The sequence below is a fragment of the Galeopterus variegatus genome, unplaced genomic scaffold (assembly GCF_000696425.1).
Source record: "Galeopterus variegatus unplaced genomic scaffold, G_variegatus-3.0.2 Scaffold203, whole genome shotgun sequence".
Classification (NCBI taxonomy): Eukaryota; Metazoa; Chordata; class Mammalia; order Dermoptera; family Cynocephalidae; genus Galeopterus; species Galeopterus variegatus.
In genome coordinates, this window is record NW_007726314.1 from 559,264 (window position 1) to 579,097 (window position 19,834).

General features: G+C 43.3%; 1 protein-coding gene across 4 annotated transcripts in view; it reads right to left on the bottom strand.

Annotated features, from left to right (window-relative positions):
• Positions 1-19,834, bottom strand: part of QRICH1 (glutamine-rich 1) — a 46,551-nt gene that overhangs the window by 11,410 nt on the left and 15,307 nt on the right. For all 4 annotated transcript variants that reach the window (XM_008565775.1, XM_008565776.1, XM_008565777.1 and 1 more), the window contains 2 exons: positions 8,575-9,609; positions 398-575 (listed from right to left, as the gene is read on the bottom strand). In XM_008565775.1, coding sequence (XP_008563997.1) covers positions 398-575; positions 8,575-9,609 — 1,213 coding nt within the window. The remainder of the gene's footprint in view (positions 1-397; positions 576-8,574; positions 9,610-19,834) is intronic.

Consider the following 19,834-nt stretch of genomic DNA (forward strand, 5'->3'; position numbering starts at 1 on the left):
AAAAAAAAAAAAAAAAAAAAAAAAAAAAAAAAAAAAAAACAGAATCCACCCTCTATAATGTGAGTAAGTTCATGAGCTTAATATCAAGGAAGGAGGACCTTGAGCATGCTCACTGGTTCCCATTTTCTCCCAGAAGCAGCTCTGCCTATGTCTGCTAGGTCAACCCCAGAAACCCACATGTACAAAAATTCCTGGTCTTAGGCAAACCGTACAAATTTTGCTCATCTGCACAGGGTCAGGACTGCTGGCTGCTAAGTCTTAAATTCAGCATACTATTTCAGATGGTGCTCTCTAGACCACAGAGCCAGGGTGTGTCACTTTCTTGCCATTCTATCCTCCTGTTACTTCAGTACCACTGCAATTTAGACAAAGCCCACTCTCCCTCCCAAACACTCACTCCCAATGGGTGCCAATCTGTTCTGAGCATCCTTTTCTAGTTCAGCGTTCTTGGTTTGGGCCCAGTTTTTCCAAACTTCAAGCCCTTCTTCTGGCTTCAAAGAATTTGGAAGCAGAAGTTCTGGGGAAGGTTGTGGCTGTGACTGTGGTTCCACTTCAGCAACTTGAACAGTTTGAGCCTATGAGAGAGAAACCATCAAAAATGTGTCAATACTCTTTCGCATTAGGTCCTTCTACAAAACTATCAGAAAAATAGTTCACTAAATCAAGAAATCTGTCTTCTTGCTGTCCTACTTTCAAGAAGCTATGGAGTTCTACTTCTTATCCCAAGGACAACAAAAGCAGCAATGCAACTGGGCTAGTGAAGTGTTCCTCAGTCCTGGCTACACGTGTGAATCTTATATTTAAAAATACAAATACCCAGACTCACCCTAGAATCTCTCTCTGGGGTGGAGCCCAGATATTAGTGTTTTTAAAACTCCCCATGTAAAAAGGTAATTATAATATTTAGTCACCACTGAGGAATACTGGATCAAAGCATTGCTCCTCAAATTTAATGTGCAAACAAATCACTTGGGTATTTTATTAGAATGCATAATTCTGATTGAAAACGTCTGGGGTGGAACCTCAGATTCTGCATTTCTAACAAGCTCCCAGTGACACCAAGGTTGCTAGTCTGCAAACCACACTTTGAGTATCCAGTGGTCCAGAGCACTGATTCTTAAACTTGTCTGCACCTTAAAATCATCTGTACTGCTTTAAAAAAAATACCCATGGCTGGGCCCAGAGATTGTGATTTGAATGGTCTAAAGCGGGGACCTGGCATCAGTATTTTTAAAAGTTCCCCAGGTGATTCTAATGTTCAGCCATAGTTGAGAACCACTGTTTAGAGAAAGAAAAGTATAACTAAGTGGTGTCCTCTCCCCTGCCATGGTAAAATGAGAGGTAAGACATGAGTCTTTATGGTTTCTCCAGGTCTATTTTTTTTATGTTCCTTCTAAAATAATACTTGGAGGTTGGCCAGCTAGCTCACTTGGGATCTCCTGGTGCTGATAACACCAAGGTCAAAGGTTCAGATCCTCATGCCAGCCAGCTATCAAAAACAATAAATAAACAAAATTTAAAAAATACTCTATATGGGCCGGCCCGGTGGCGCACTGCTACAGTGCGCCGCTTGAGAGCGCGGTGGCGCTCCCGCCGAGGGTTCGGATCCCACATACAGACCGGTTCCCGCTCACTGGCTGAGCGAGGGGCGGGCCCAGCACCGAGGGTTGCGATCCCGTTGCCGGTCCCGGTGTCCAGTACGGGCGCGACACTGAGGGTTGCGGTCCGTTGCCGGACACGAAAAAAGACAAAAAAAGGAAAAAAAAAAATACTCTATGGCTTGTAAGGATATAATCCATTTTCTTTTTTTTTTTTCCTTTTTGTCTTTTTTCGTGACCGGTAATGGGATCGCAACCCTCAGTGTCGCGCCCGTACCGTACCGCGACCGGCAATGGGATCGCAACCCTCGGTGTCGCACCCGCACCGCGCTCAACCAGTGAGCAGACCGGTCTGTATATGGGATCCGAACCCTCGGCAGGAGCGCCGCCACACTCCCAAGCACTGCACTCTACCGAATGCGCCACCGGGCCAGCCCAATATAATCCATTTTCTGAAGATAGGAGGCACTACTCTGGCTTCCTGCCTCCAAAGGAAGAGTGGTCCCATAATCAATGGTATAACAGCCAGCCCACGCAGAAGAGGGGCAAAGAATGTCCATTAGCTTCAATCACAATCCCTGAAGGGTTGGACAGACACCAACACAAATAGCAAGTACAAGTTCTTGGGTCTCACATACCCACCTACATTCTTTGAACAAATCCCCATGAGCAATCCCCCATGCCAGAGCCTACACCTCCCTTACCCAGCAGGCTGAGGAATGTAAAAAATAATTCAAGTTGAAGGCAAAATAATTTTTACATGATATACAAATTTGCTCACAAACAAAACTAAAAATGATCTTATTAGTTATGACAGGATACATTGTTAAGCAGGGAGATAAAGGAATACAGTGTTTTTGGCATTACATATCAAGACTCAAGAAAACATATGTTTTGACCTAGGACTCTGTCCTAACGAAACCACCAAAATAGAGAGTATACTTTATGCATGAAGACATACTGCAGAGTTGTTTACACTAGGAAAAAATCTAAAATATGAATGTCCAACAAAAGACGACTGGCTAGGCAAATTACACTATATCCACCCAAATGTACTACACAAAATAGATATTAAAAACATGTTAACTAAGACTAGAAATAACATTTTTTACATATGTTACTTACATGGTTAAGTACAAAGAAATCACACAAAAATGTAGAAAAAATATAAAGACAACCACCTAAATAAACCTGATTCCCCCTCTATCAAACTGCAATAGAGCGGTGAATGTATGAATAACATTAAAATACTTCCACTTTTCTATGTTTTCTAACATTTCTATAATGAAAGTATAATTCACAAATGCTCTTTTTTTTTTTTCCCAACAAGGAGTCTGGTACAGGGTTTTATATAAACAGACAGGAAAGAAAAGTGTTGTTAAGATCTGAATAGGCAGAAACAGGAAGAGATAAATCTTACCGTTATATAAAGTTTGGTCTACAACTGTTATTTCAACTACATGGGATTTTAACCAAGGTCTACATCTGATGCTCAGTAAACTTTCATTCTCTGCCCCTGATAAGAGCAGCCCTCCCTTCTTGTAAAACCCCTCCAACCCAGACTCCCTGGTTACTTGGCTACAGACTAACAAGATTAATACAAAATTATAATGAGTATTTATATAAATATGCTACTTACCACCTAAAGATTCTAAAGAGATCTTTATACCCTCAAATATTAAAAATTCAAGGTTAAGGTTCTCAATTTCCTTAGTTTGGGCTCTGATTTTAAAGGGAGAGAATCGAGTTACCACATGTCTTCAAAGAATGTACTTGGGCTCTCAAAAGTGTTGAAAAACATGAAGAAATCAATTCAAATCATGCAAAAGTCCTAGTTTCTCTTATCCATTGATTCAACAAACATGTACAAAGCTTTATGTTAGGCCCAGGAATATAAAACTGCATTAAACCATTGTTTGGGGCAAAGACCTGGTTAAATTTGTAGTGAGTTTTCTCCTTGACTCCAGTGACTACTCTAGCAGTCATCAAAAGAAAACCATTAATCAAGCTATTACTCCAAAATAGTTCCATTAACTGGCAACCATCAAGCCCCTCTCAGATATCTAGCACAGGTCAGAAAGGTAGCCAAGCTCAGGGCCAGTGGACTAAATAGCACCCAAAGTGAGGCATGCAGAAGTCCCCTATTCTTCCTGCACACAGGCCCAAGCCTCCCTTTACCAAATCAAGAAACACTTTCTCAGCTCATCTAACAATATACCTTTCCCACACTCCATTTTACTAAAAGGTTTGTAACCAGTCACTGCTCTAGTCAAGGCCAAGTCTATGGCTAGGCCTCAGCATTCTTGCCCTTTCTTATACTTTTGACTTGAGGACTCATTCTCTGATTTCTGTAGACATCTGATCCCCGTGCCGCATTCAGAGCTCCAATCACTATTCTGGCTACCCCAAAAATAAGTGATCTCTTCTTGGGTTATCTTTTTTTTTTTTTGTCCTTTTTGAGACCGGACACACCGCACTCAGCCAGTGAGCGCTGTGAGCGCACCAGTCATCCCTATATAGGATCCGATCCCGCGGCGGGAGCGCTGCTGCGCTCCCAGCGCTGCACTCTCCCGAGTGCACCACGGGCTCGGCCCTTGGGTTATCCTCTTGATAACCACTGGCACCATCTCTCCCCCAATCCCTGTAACCCCCAGGCAAAAATACCTGAAATGAAAAGGTCATAAGCAATGGATGCTTTGGCTCTAACCTACTGGACCTTTCTACAGAGCACTCTGATAATGCCACTCACAACTCTCTCCTTTTCTCTCTGCTCAGCATGACACCACATTCTCCTGGACCTCCCCAGGCTATCTGGCAGCTCTTTCTCTATCTGCCTTGGGTTTCTTTGTCTCTGCCAGGCTCTTAAATGCTCGTCAACCCTGAAGCTCCACTCTAGACCCACTTCTCATTTCAACTACACATTCTCCCTGGTAAGCCTCACCGACTTTCCCAGTTTGGATTTCCATGTTTTTGAAAGCGACTGTCAACTATGCACTTCCAAGCTAGACCTCCCCTTAATGTACCTAAGTGGGTACTGTATATCTCCAACTAAACATCTCACAGCCACCTCACACTAACATCTACGGAGAGAACTTATAACCTTCCCTGCCCAGACCTATTCTCCCCAGAGTTCTCCCCTACCTTGTTCAATGGCAACACTGTCTACCCAAGTAAGAAATCTAGGAGTCTGACTGGACAAATAAGCAAGGGCCAGAGCATGTGAGGCACTATTTCTGTTCTGGCTTTTTAGCAGGCCTCCTTCATGGTGTGTTTCCACCCACTGAATGCCAGTAACATTCTCAAGCATCTTGACAATGAAAAATTCTCCCACACATGTCCAAATGTCTATCAGTGAGTGGGAGTGGGAGTAATATAATCCAGGTTGAAAACTACTGTTTTAGGGTATTGTACATTGTGGTGTAGTTGTTCCTACATGTAATGGGAGTTCTTGGAGAGTTTGAAGCTGAGAAGCAACATGATCTTACATTTTAAGGTTATTCTTGCTGTTCTATGGAGAACGAACTGAAGAGCAAGAGTGGAAGCAAGTACTGGTACCTGGACTAGAATGGTGGCAGTGGAGATGATAGAAGAGATTTCGAGAAGTTTGGTGGTAAAATCAACATGGTTTGTTGATGAACTGGTTAGGAGTAGTAAGGGAAAGCAGACACAGGATGACTCCTGGACTTTCTGGCTGGAACAACTGGGTGGATAGTGATGCTACATTCTAAGACAGATAAGTTTTTGACAGTGGTACAAGTGGTACTAATGAAGATCTGAGATACTGTCAATAAATCCACATAAATGTTAAGTAGGCAGACAAATGTGTGGAAAGGGTCCTAAGGGAAAAAGACGTAGTTCAGAGCTTTAGATCTATGTGTCAACGCTGCACATAGGGGTTAAGATATAGGCTCCAGAGCCAGCTTGTCCATGGTTGAATCCCAACTCTGCTACTTACTAACCATGGCTTTGGCCTTGTCACTTATAATCCCTCTGTGCCTGTTTCCTCATCTGTAAAACAGAAATCCCTTAGGGAGAAAAGAGGGCCAGTATTCAGACCTGAGGAACATCATCATGTACAGTTCAGATAGAAGAGAAGGTAGCAGCAGCAAAGGCTCCTGAGAAGGAAGAAGAATCAGTTTGGTAGGAGGAAAATCAGGAGTGTGTTATAACATGGAAGCCCACAGAAAAGAGTTTCAATAAGGCAGGTATGGTCAGTTGCGTGATGTGTTATTGTGAGATGAAAACAGATGTGCCTATTTGATCTGGCCACAGGGAGGTCACGGCAGACCTGGCCAAGAACAGATTGTCATGAGATGAAAACTGTAGAGCAAGTGGAGACAGCTTGTGAAGATAATGCTTTTGAGAGCTCTGGGAATAAAGTAGAGCAGAGAAATAGGGCAAGAGATGGAGGTGAATGCAAAGTCAAGGGAGGAAGGTTTCACCATAAATCTGGTTTTTTGTTTGTTTTTTTTTGTCTTTTGTCTTTTTCCGTGTCCGGCAACGGATCGCAACCCTCAGTGTTGCCCCTGTACCGGACCGGGGACCGGCAATGGGACTGCAACCCTCGTCATTGTTCCCGTGCCTCGCTCAGCCAGTGAGCGGGAACCGGTCTGTATGTGGGATCCGAACCCTCGGCGGGAGCGCCGCCGCGCTTCCCAAGCGGCGCACTATCCAGTGCGCCACTGGGCCGGCCCCGATAAATCTGGTTTTTAAAACAGGAGATATGATAGTTTTCATAAAGGACGTGGCCTCCCCAACCCATGACAGATGAAGGAGCACAACACACTGTCACTAACTCTCCTTAGGGCTCAACTCACATCACAGCACAACTGTCTTCCCCATGGGCTATAAGTGTTTCAAGAGTGGAGGACACTGTCTTATTCATCTCTGTCCCCCATCACCTAGCACAGAGCTTGATAATAAGAGCAGAGGGATGTTTGCAGTATATATGGACAAACTTTTCTTTCCCTGATGATGGGTATTCTTCCCAATTTTCCTTTTTCTAATAACAACATTTGACTTAAATCTCCATAAGGCTTTCCCAAAGGAGACAAAGCGCACTAAAATAAACTCCAGAAAGAATCTTCTGCTGGAAGACCCAGACATTCAATTTACAGAGACCAATTAAGTACCAGAAGAGGCGTGACTTTCCACTGGGCCATCAAGCCCAGGAGAGTTAAAGGGAGGCCTAATGGGCTCCATCTCTGTGAGCAAAAGCTGAGCACGGAGCCCATAACACAACTCCTGGCTGGTCTCTCCTACATGCAATCAGTTTTATATACCTCTACTTGATTCCTCTTATCACCACAACTGTTAGGAAATTCAGGAAATTCCAGATTTCCTAGCACAGATGAGATCACAATTCTTCACTTTGGGAAGACAGCACCCCCACCTCCACTCCCACTGCCCGTACAAACTCTCTCTCACAGTTCCCCTCTCATGTTGTCCTAGGCCACAACCCTTCTGTCCATCCCTGGCTTGTATTTATGTTGCCCTATTCTTCTGTCAATCTAAGCTATAAACTGCAGTTCAACCCCACTTTTCCCACAAAGATGCTTCTGCTGATATCTAAACCTAGAATTTCTGAATTCCCAGTTTGTCTCTGTGTGTGTATATATATATCACATAATGTCACACTTGATTATGCTACCTTATAAATAATTCAAAGGAACAGGAATCCTAAGTTCTTACTCTCACAACTAGACTCTAAGCTACCTGAAACAAGAACTCTATCTTGTTCTACTTCTAGGCCTGACAGCTAGATATTTAGTAGGTCCTTAACAAAGTCACCTAAGATGATATACTGTTGCCTCTATGAAACCACTTGGTCAGCCTTTCCTTAATCATTTATGGCCTGAGTTTCTGACTGTGGATCCTTGTTTAACTTGCTTGTGCCAGCTGCCTCACATGCATTACCAGAAGCCTATGCCCGCTGAGCACACTACCTTCAGCAGTCCCACGAGACCAGAGGCCCTATATGTCACTCTGAAGGTTGGCTAGACAGGGGACCAGAAAGTTTACTAATAGCCTTAATAGATTAATCTACCCACGCCTCTGTGATATCTTTAAGATTAACAATTAGAAAAAAGAGAAAAGACCACAAAATTATAAAGTTAAAATATCAACAAAGTTCTATTTTTGCAACTTTTCTGTAAATCTAAAATTATTTCAAAATGAAATGTTAAAAAATTTTTTTCAACATAGCTGTCATGTCAGAAAACCCAATTAATCAAGGCTTATCTGACTATTCTTAGGGAACAAAAAACACTCTTGGAAGAGTCCCACTGCACAGGTGGCTTATTCAAGGCTCTCAAAGGCAATCACTTTTAACAGGCCCACTAAGAGGTATTTTAGGTCTTCTAACTCACCTACACTGTGTCCTAAGATGACAACTAGACAAGGAACAATCTCACAGCCTCTCCCCACTACGATGAGTTTACAGCCTGTATACTAAACTATAAGGGTTCCACTCTATCTTGATAACACCAAGATCCAGCGTTCCATCCTTGTACCAGCCAGCTGTCACAAAAAAAAAAAAAAAAAAAAAAAAAGGCTGGCCAATTAACTCAGCTGGTTAGAGGATGGTGCTGATAAGGGTTCCACTAGATCCATTCACTTGTGATGCATGAAAGTAGCTCCTGGGATGCAGATCACACATGGGATGTCCCATTTGTCTCCACCTGTAACTTTACTCTTCCTAAGAGATCACAAAGAGGCATCCCGGGTGCCTAACCCCGAAACCTCTCACCAAAACCCCAAAGCAGTTACTTGTCATTTCATTTACCTCTAGGTACCAGGATAAACCTCCTGCCTGTTGCACAGCCTTACCTGCTGCTTCCTCCTAACTCCCAAATACTAAATACTGTATCACTGTAAGACTAACATCATGCAGTAAACAAGCCAGAGGTTGCCAGGCAGGTTCTGTGTTACACTGGGCCCTGAGGGAGCAGGATGGCTAAAGATAAATCACACTTACTGAGCAAGTAACCTGGAGCTGTGGCTGCTGCTGCTGCTGCGGTGGTGGAGTCTGTTCCTGGGGGGTTTGCTGTTGTGGCTGCTGTTGGGGATCCCATATATGGACAGTCTGAGCTGTATTCTGGTATGTGCCTGCCACAGCCTGCACAGCCACTGGAATGTGGATGTTGCCATTCATGAACTGTGCTGGAAAGAGAGAGTTTGCAAGGGTCTGCACTACCTCTTCATGGGAGTTTTTCACTACAGACGTGGTGCCCACCATCTTCTCCTTGTCATCCTCCAGCTTTACGGATGCCAGGGCTGTGGGTGAGCCACTGACGTGAACTGCGTTGTAGGCTTCCTGGGGAATGGCAATGTGGGTAATGCTCTGCTGCTGAGGGTCCCCCCGGGGCTGGGCAGAATAAACAGGGATGGTCCAGGTTTCTCCTGTAGGGCTAGTAATGGTCCCAGTGGCACTGTACAGGTGGGCACTGTCTACTGTCAGTAAGTCTGGCCTCAAAGACACATAACTCTGCTGCTGGCCTTGCGGAATGGCCAGCACGGTGGCCACCGGCTGCCCTGAGATGGCGTAGGACACAGTGATGGGCATGTCCACTTTGCGCTTCTTCACTGGCTGGAGGACACTGGCTGTGCCAACCCGCCGCTCCCCTTCCCGTGGTGAGCCCTGCTGGGATGGTGGTGGGGAAAGGGCACCCACGGTCTGGATTTGGATCTGCTGACCCCCAGCGAGAGACTGGCCAGCCACCAGCTGAGCCTGGATTTGCTGATGTGGGATGTGCTCCTCCGGGATTTCTGCAGCCTGGATCTGCTGGGCCGCCTGCACGTGCTGCACCTGGATCTGGGCTGCTTGCAGCTGTGAGGGGCTGGGGCTCTGCAGACATGGGGTCTGGATGGAGGGGGCTGCTGACTGTGGTGCCTGGCCTTGGATCTGCACCTGGACCTGGATGGGCTGCTCGGCAGGTTGATGAACGGTGAGCTGCGGGGAGAGCTGCTGAGCCGAGACCTGCTGCGGAGACTGCTGCACCTGCACCTGTACCTGTAGCGACAAGATTTACCAGTGAGTGAAACAGGCAGCAATGAGAATCCAGACCCCAAGGGAAGAAAAGTTCTCAGGCAGGGGCCCTATGTAATGTGAGGAAGTAGGGCTTTCATTCCCAGGGCTTCTGAGGAGGCCACAATCCCCAAAACCATATGCAAAATTCTCCAGCATCACATTGCATTTGCAGTAACACATATGCATCCCAGAGAGCAAGCAAGTCAATCAACAAGGGTGTCTAAGAAGGAAATATCAGAATGTTTGCTCATTTTAACTCTTCTCTGAAAATGCACCCCTTTGTCTTTTGCATACAAGTATATAATTTATAAATGTATATATGTATATATAAATTTACATGTATGTTAAAAAAATATTTTATCCATGGGGTGAGCGAAAACAAGTATGGGGAACACTATTCTAGAAGGTCAGAAAAACAAGTATATTCTACAGGCATTAAGTTCCCAAATGCCCAATTCAGGATCAAAACTATCTCCCACATGAACAAACAGAAAACACAGCACAGACAAAGCTCCTGAAATCTCCAGGGGAGTCCATACCCAACTTTGCTGCTTAAAATACAGGCAGTGTTGCATGATTCTTCTTTTTTTCGGGGGGGGGTGTGGGGGGTGGCTGGCTGGTATGGGGATCCGAACCCTTCACCTTGGTGTTATCAGCACCTCACTCTAAACAACTGAGCAACTGGCCAGCCTTTTGCATGATTATTTAGAGTGCTCATTTAAGATACCTTTGTTTTAATAGAGAAGGTATTAAAAAAAACCCACACAGAATCCTGGTAATTTAATCTAAGCAATGTTACTATATCCTGGATCACACATTTCTGATTAATGCAGCTTATGTCTTATTACTGTTATTTCAGCAGGAAAAGCAGATGAAAAGATGCTATACACAGTATGTGATAGAAAAAAAAAAAGAAAGAAAAAAGAAAAGCTTTCCCATCAGACATACATATCTAAATAACCCTAACCAAAGGAAGGAATTAGGAAGGTAGAAGATAAGAAGGCAGGTAATAAGAAAGCAGATGAGAGGGCCGGCCTGTGACTCACTTGGGAGAGTGTGGTCCTGATGGAACACCAAGGCCACGGGTTAAGATCCCCTTACCGGACATCTTTTAAAATAAATAAATAAATAAAATAAAGCAGATGAGGGCCTGTATCTATCTAATAACAGAAGGAGACACATGACAAAAGATAATCAAGGATGCTGCTGGGACAACTGGATATCCATATGCAAAACAATCAAGTTGGATCTCTTCCTAATATCAAACACAAAAAATGGGAAAGACTCTGAATAGACATTTCTACAAAGAACATATGCAAATTACCAACACGCACATGAAAAATTGCTCAATATCACTACCTATCAAGGAAATGCAAATCAAAACCATAATGAGATATCACTTCATATCTGCTAGGATGGCTACAATAAAAAAAGACAGATAATAACAAGAATTGGTGAGGATGTAGGGAAACTGGAACCCTCATATACTGCTGGTAGGAATGCAAAATTGGTGTAGCCACTGCAAAATAGCCTAGCAGTTCCTCAAAAGGTTAAACATACCATATGATAAACAAAGCATATGACCCAGCAATTTCACTCCTAGGTATATACCTAAGAGAAATGAAAACACATCCACACCACAACTTGTACACAAATATCCACAGCATCATTGTTCATTAATAGCCAAAAAGTAGAAACCCAAATGCCCAGTAACTGATGGATGGATAAACAGAGTATGGTACAGTAGTCCCTCAGTATCCATGGGGGGGATTGGTTCCAGAATCCCAAAATCTGCCGATGCTTAAGTCACTTATATAAAATAGTGTAGTACAGTTGGCCCTCCCTATTCATAGGTTCTGTGGGCTGACTGTACATCAATACAATGGAATACTATTTGGCAATAAAAAGAATGAAGTGTTCATATATGCTACAACATAGATGAACCTTGAAAACATCCTAAGTGAACTCAGTCACAAAAGACCACATATTGTATGATTCTATTTATATGAAATGTCCAAAATAATTCCATTTTCCATAGTAATGGAAAGTACGTTATTGGGGGGGGGGTGTCTTTTTGGGGTGATGAAAACATTCTAAAATTGATGTGATGATGGTTGAGCAACTTTGTGAATATACTAAAAACCACTGAATTGTATACTTTTGGTAGGTAACTTTTACAATATGTGAATTATTTCAATAAAGCCATTACTAAGTAAAAAAAAAAAAAAAGGAAGAAAGAAGGCGTATAAAACTATCAGACCTTTTATGTTCATAACCTTTATTCCTAAGCATCATAAATCAGTAAGAAATTAAACATGCTATTTTTATTACCACCCTCAATTTTTTTTTTTTATATAAAAACATAACATTTTCTCTGGTTAGATCATTACTACATGGGTCATAATAACAAATTTGGAAACAACTAAATTTAAAAAAAAAAACAGCAATTTTATCACTCAGGGATAACTGTTAATACTTTTTAAGAAAAAGTATTAAATTTTATTTGAACTTGAGGAAACAAAACTGAACTAAATTGAAAGAATTGCTAAACTGCAGATAAATATTTCTTCCCAGTATGATAGCTCCTAAAATATCCCTCTTAAAAAAAAAAAAAAAAAAGAATTGGGGGCCGGCCCGGGGGCGCACTGGATAGGGCCCCGCTGGGGAAGCGGGGGGGCGCCCCCCCGCTTCCCCAGCGGGGCCCTATCCAGTGCGCCCCCGGGCCGGCCCCCAATTCTTTTTTTTTTTTTTTAAAAAAAAAAAAAAAGAAGGGGGGGCCGGCCCGGTGGCGCACTGGATAGGGCCCCGCTGGGGAAGCGGGGGGGCGCCCCCCCGCTTCCCCAGCGGGGCCCTATCCAGTGCGCCCCCGGGCCGGCCCCCAATTCTTTTTTTTTTTTTTTAAAAAAAAAAAAAAAAAAAAAAAAAAAAAAAAAAAAAAAAGAATTAAAGAAATTTAAGAAAGACTATTCAGAGATTGGTATTGTGCTTTATTAACTCTATGTTTCTTAATGGGTTTTCTTTTTTCTATACCATGAGAAAAATAAAACTTAATGGGTTTTTAAGTGTAATTTTCAAGGTTATAGTACTTAATTATCTCAGAAAACCAACAGACACACTGATACATATATGAATATACACACACGTTTTTTTAAGCACAGTTTGAAACTTAAGTATAGATTTAGGATGATTCTCAAGAGATACTCAAAGGAAAAAGATCATCCCTAAATCCAGTGTATCCTAGAAAGTTATACATCAATGGGCGAGGGGGACATTTCTAGGGGAATAAGTTTGGTTTTATCGCTTCAAAAACACTGTTTCGGCCAGCCCGTGGCTCACTTGGGAGAGTGCGGTGCTGATAACACCAAGGCCACGGGTTTGGATCCCATATAGGGATGGCCAGTTTGCTCACTGGCTGAGCGTGGTGCTGACAACACCAAGTCAAGGGTTAAGATCCCCTTACCGGTCATCTTTAAAAAAAAAAAAAAGAAAAAAAAAAAAACACTGTTTCTTATCCTCTATCAATCCCTCATAAATCACTCTATATTTTAGTTTTCACATCTGAATCATACTTTTTTGACACGTGTGTTATCTCCTTTATCTTCGCAGCAGCTCTGATAGGTAGTGTGACAGAAATTCCTGATAGCCCCTTCTTCTTTTAATAACACATAGTCAGATATTTAGCTGTTTTTAAATGTTTCTTCCACGTTGTATAAAGACCACATTTTCAAGCTTCCCCTGGCTGCTGGTCTGACCAGATGGTGAGGATCTGGCCAATGCGGTTTAAGGAGAAGTACAGTGAGCAGTTTCTGAAATGAATCCTTAAAGAGGAGGGATATCTTCACTTCTTCCTTCCTCAGGCTGGAATACTGCCTGAGGTGGCGGGCACCTTGCCAACTCCGAGGGAGAGGATGGCTCAGGTCCTCAGTTCTGCAGGGCTTCCTGTGCACAGCCTCCTAAAGTGCAGCATCCCAACATAGACAGCCATGACTTGCTTCGGAATCATACTTTTTCATCATAAAGCCTTCCCCCACCCCTACCCCCTTTTCCAGAGTTTTTTTTGTTTTGTTTTTTTCGTGACCGGTAAGGGGATCACAACCCTTGGTGTGGTGTCGCCCGCACCACGCTCAGCCAGAGAGCGCACCGGCTAGTCCTATGTAGGATCCGAACCCGTGGCGGGAGTGTCGCTGCGCTCCCAGCGCCGCACTCTCCCGAGTGTGCCACGGGCCGGCCCCTGTTTGTTTTTAAAAAGATGACAGGTAAGGGGATCTTAACCCTTGACTTGCACCACGCTCTCCCAAGCGAGCCATGGGCCGGCCCTCAAGAGTTTTTTAAATTGCCTTTTGTTTTTCTGTTCATCAGAAGAAACAGAGTACTAGTGGCTCTACTTCTGGGCTCTCAATCATATAATATACACAGTGTTAATTTTCTTGAAGCATTTTGACTTTCTATTTCAATCTGGTCAGACTGCTTTCTATGTCTTCTTATAAAGTTACCAAACTGGGATTAGATCTCATTTGAGCTGCTTCTACTGTTTCTTTTATTCTCATGACTTCTTTTCTAGATTATTTATTTTGAGTATATCATCAAGTAACTTTTTTTTTTCCTTTTTGTCTTTTTTCGTGACCAGTAACGGGATCGCAACCCTCGGTGTCGCGCCCGTACCGCGACCGGCAACGGGATTGCAACCCTCGGTATCGCACCCGCACCGCGCTCAACCAGTGAGCGGACCGGTCTCTATATGGGATCCGAACCCTCGGCGGGAGCGCCGTCGCACTCCCAAGCTCTGCACTCTACCGAGTGCACCACCGGGCTGGCCCATCAAGTAACTTTTTGAGAAACTGTGTCTAAGTGTGGTCCACAGATCAGCACTGACCTGGGAATCTGCTAGAAATGCAAATTCTCAGACCTCACCCCTGACCTACTGAATCAGAAATCTGATAGCGAGGTCTGGCTATTTGTGTTTTAAGAAGCCCTCCATGTGATTCTGATGCACCCTAGTTTGATAACCACCAGTCTAGAAGTTTTATTGGACTTCATCTGTCTATGTTCCTAACTAGTCTGCAATGAATAATATATTTCTTTTCCTTCAGTGTCATATAGAACCTAAGTAATCCAGAGCTCAACACAAGGACTAAGCCATCCAACTAAGGAATCAATGAGTAGTTGGGGGTGGAGTGGGGGATGCATACATACTAAACCATGAAGTTAGCATGTGTATTGACCCTAGTAGGAATTTCTTCTCCCAAATAATCACTGAAACTGAAAATAATGTGTACCTAATACCACTTCTTGAGTTTTCACTTGTTTCTTTCTTTTTGGCTAAGTGTAAAAACCACCACCATATTTAAAGGAGAACATGCTGGAGCAGTGAGTATGTTGGATTTCCAAATTCTACCTCACAAATAGCAATTTCAAAGAAATTACTTTCATATTTCCACAAGAGAAGAAACAACTCTTCTCTCACATTTTCTTTAAAGCTACACTTGTTCAATGCCCACTAGTTACTTGTAGTTAGCAATTACCTGAAAAGTAGCTAGTCCAAATTACAATGTGCCATAAGTGCAAGAAACACACCAGACTTCAAAGATTTGTACAAAAAAAACGGTAAATGTTTTTAAAATTAATTTCACCTGTTTCTCCCCCCCCCCGCCCCTTTTTTAAAGAGGCTACTACGGAACTTAAAGTAACATATGTGGCTCACATTTTATTTCATGTTCTGAGTCCCACTGAGGAGGGACCACTGAGGATAGTACTCAGTATACCAGAAGAGTGCCCCACGAGGTAAAGAATCACAGCACCTGAGATCCAAACTAATCTGTACCTTTTAACAAGAGTCAGTAAAACCTTAGGGATCTTGGTAGAATTTTACTGCTCAAATATGCTTCTCAGAAAGTGGTAAAGTCTTGGGCCGGCCCGGTGGCGCACTGCTACAGTGCGCTGCTTGGGAGTGCGGCGGTGCTCCCGCTGAGGGTTCGGATCCCACATACAGACCGGTTCCCGCTCACTGGCTGAGCGAGGGGCGGATGCAGCACCGAGGGTTGCGATCCCGTTGCCGGTCCCGGTCCGGTATGGGTGCGACACTGAGGGTTGCGATCCGTTGCCGGACACGAAAAAAGGAAAAAAAAAAAAAAAAGAAAGTGATAAAGTCTTTATCCAAATCTGAAACATTTTCCAAATTCCTATTATATAAAGGAACTTAGAAACATGGTCAGGGAAGAGATAAATGTGGGTAAAAGACTGGACATGAAGGGCCAGAAAAGGCAGTAATAAATGGTTCACCAATCTTAAATGATAATCAGAATCCCAATCAGCTCACAAAGTACCAATAAGAAAATAGCTGATTTAAGTCCTGTGTTTGGCTGCAAACCCATGTTTGCATAACACACCATATTATGAGCACTGCCTCCCCAAGGCAGAAGTCAGAATCACTTTCCCAACCTTTCCTGCAGCTGGAGTGCAGCCATGTGACCACAGCTTCCCAAATTAGACACACTGTATGAAACTTGGACTCAGAAGGGAACAACATGAAGCAGCAGGAACCAGAGCCTCCATGTTCTGGTGAGAGTGGAAGAACATGTCAGAAATGGAGCAGGATGGCAAAAGTCCCACTGAGAGACTGTGGTAGCATGGGGATCTGTGCCCAGGGGTGGAGCTGAAGGTCTCTGCCAGAGCAGGCTAGCAATGTGACCTGAGTCCTGTTCTTGGCTGTGTAGCCTGCTAAGGACCATTCATTCCCTCACCCTTCCATAAATCCTTTAGTCAATTTTTTCTGAGTAAACTAGGAAGAGAGGTGGGATTATCTGATATTTATAACTAAAAAAACAAATGGATACAGAAAGGATCACATCAAATTTAAAATTTCAAAACAGTATTCATTCACCCTGGGAGAGGGGTGTGTTCACAGAGGGGTACAACAGATTTGAACTGCATCTGTAAAAAAAAATGGTAAACTGCCAAAACACACTAACCCTCTGGGTGGCAGTACCTATTTATAATGTTAATCTGGGGCCGAGCCCGTGGTGCACTCGGAAGAGAGCGGCACTGGGAGCGCAGCAGTGCTCCCGCCGCGGGTTCAGATCCTATATAGGGATGACCGCTGCGCTCACAGCGCTCACTGGCTGAGCGCAGTGCGGCCAGTCTCAAAAAGGACAAAAAAAAAAAAAAAATGTTAATCTGTACTAGGAATGGAACTGGGGGGTGCGGTGCAGAGCAGCAGCCATTATTTATTGAGGACTTACTATGTGCTAGGGTAGGCAGTGTGCTCAGAACTAAGAGAGGTGCTGGCTGGTTAGCTCAGTTGGTTAGACCATGGTGTCCTAACATCAAGGTCAAGGGTTTGGATCCCCTTACCAGCAACCACCACAAAAAAAAAAAAAAAAAACACTAACAGAACTAAGGAAGTATTTTATATAAGCTTCAAAGTAACCACAACATAAATTCTTTTATTTCCATTTTGTAGATAAGTAAGTGGATTTAAAGTGGTTAAGTCACTCGTCTAAGATGACATATCTCAAGTAGCAGAGGCACACCTTGAACTCATGTTTGTCTAAGAGCCAAGTCTGCATTTTGATTACCTCCTCCCTCACTCTCAGCAATTCTACACTGTGTTGAGGAGTCAGGGACTGTCCCAGTATGGAGGGGAATGTGCAAGAGCAAGAAGAAAAAGAGGGACAGAAATGGGGATGACAAATGACAAGGAGAAATGCAAGAACCACTGGAGTCTTCAGCTCTTTAGTTCTAGCAACAAAAGGAGCAAGTGCTGTGAAGTCCCCTTCTCCAAAGCATCTTTCATTTAGCAAACAAACCCTGGTGGGGCCCCACTAACCAAAAAGCCTGTGTGAAGCCTCAGTTCCTACCCTGTGGAAGGGCAGAGAAGAAATAAGCAATTCTATGGGTGCCAAGTGAAACTTCACCCCTGGCATTCACCATCAGAGACTTTTCTCTGGCACACACATTTACTCCTCGTAGATGCTTTAAGAAGTACCCATCTCAGAAGGACTCTAAAAGGGAGGTTCCAAATGGAATGCTCAGGCAGACCTGCCAGCAACAAAGAATTTGGGCCTTTCCCAGTATTGTACCTACTATCAGGGCATTTAAATAGGAGTTCTTTTTCTTGCCTTCAGAAGGTGACTCTCTCACCCTAAAGAGACCTATGCTACTCTTCTAACTAGCCTTGACGTATACCTTTTTCTTCACCAATTCACTAAATCTATTTTTTAAGGACAAAATTACTATGTGCTGCTTCTAGACTGGACAGATGAGGAAGTCAAAAGAAGGGGCAGTTCAAACTCTCTGGAGTGATGACAGATGGTTTCTAAAAAGCAGTCTAATTTTGCCACTATTTTTTAAATAAAAGAAATCTAGAAAACAGCGTCAAGGTGGTAAATTCTTTTTCAAATAACATTAATACAGGCATAATTTTTATTCTTATCAAAAGGGTTAGGTTGGTATGTGCTACCATGGAGCAAAGGGCCTTTTAACCTTTAGGTTGTTTCAGGAGGCAGTTCTGTTCAGCCATATATTTCAGTACACACATGTGTCACCTCTCTGGTCTCATCCATTCACTCAGTTCACTTTAGTTACACCAGCCGAATGCTCTTTACTCAGATAACCACATGACTCACTTCCCAACCTTCTCTGGTTTTAACTCAAATATCACCTGCACAATGAGGCTTACCTTGCCCATCCTATCTGCTTTGTTTTTCTTTTTTAATCACTATGCATGCACAGGTTTTTCTTATCTTATGTATCACCTATCTCCCCACAACTAGAGCATATGCTCTACAGAGACAGGGAACTTTGTCTTGTTCATTGCTGTGTCCAAGAATCTAGCAAAGGGCTTTATACATACACATGGACATATGGAGATATCTGGGGCAGGGAGAAAAGATTAAGAATCACTGCCCTATACCTATAAGTTCTAGCAAAATATCTCTAAGCAACACTTTGGGGAAGAGACTGCCTCTTCAGCAAATGGTGCTGGGGAAACTGGTTATCCATATGCAGAAGAATGAAACTAGAACCATACCTCTCACCATATACCAAAATCAACTCAAAATGGATTAAAGAATTAAATATACACCCTGAAACAATAAAACTCCTTAAAGAAAACATAGGGGAAACACTCCAGAAAGTAGGATTGGGTACAGACTTCATGAATATGACCCCAAAAGCACAGGAAACCAAAGAAAGGAACAATAAACAAATGGGATTATATCAAACTAAAAAGCTTCTGCACAGCAAAAGAAACAATTAACAGAGTTAAAAGACAACCAACAAAGTGGGAGAAAATATTTGCAAAATATACATCTGACAAAGGATTAATATCCAGAATACATAAGGAACTCAAACAACTTTACAGCAAAAAAACACGTAACCCAATTAAAAAATGAGCAAATGAGCTGAATAGACATTTCTTCTTTATTTTTTTTTCCTTTTTGTCCTTTTTCGTGACTGGCAACGGATCGCAACCCTCAGTGCTGCGCCCGTACTGGACCGGCAACGGGATCGCAACCCTCGGTATTGCGCCCGCAGCTCGCTCAGCCAGTGAGCCGCCGGTCTGTATGTGGGATCCGAACCCTCAGCAGGAGCGCCGCTGCACTCCCAAGCGGCGCACTGTAGCAGTGCGCCACTGGGCCGGCCCTGAATAGACATTTCTTAAAGGAAGATATACAAATGGCCAACAAACACACGAAAAAATACTCAGCATCACTCAGCATTCAGGAAATGCAAATCAAAACCACACTGAGAGGGCAGGCCAGTGGCTCACTTGGGAGAATGTGGTGCTGATAAGTAAGGCCAAGGGTTCGGATCCCTATATAGGGATGGCCGGTTGGGAGAGCGTGCAGCTGACAACATTAAGTCAAGGGTTAAGATCCCCTTACCGCTCAATAAATAAATAAACCACACTGAGATACCATCTCACTCCAGTTAGGATGGCTAATATCCAAAAGACTGAGAATGATAAATGCTGATGAGGTTGCAGAGAAAAAGGAACCCTCCTACACTGTTGGTGGGACTACAAAATGGTGCAGCCTTTATGGAAAAATGGTTTGGAGGTTCCTCAAACAATTACAGATAGATCTACCATATGACCCAGCTATTCCACTACTGGGAATATACCCAGAGGAATGGAAATCATCATGTCGAAGGGATACCTGTACTCCAATGTTCACTGAAGCACTATTTACAATAGCCAAGAATTGGA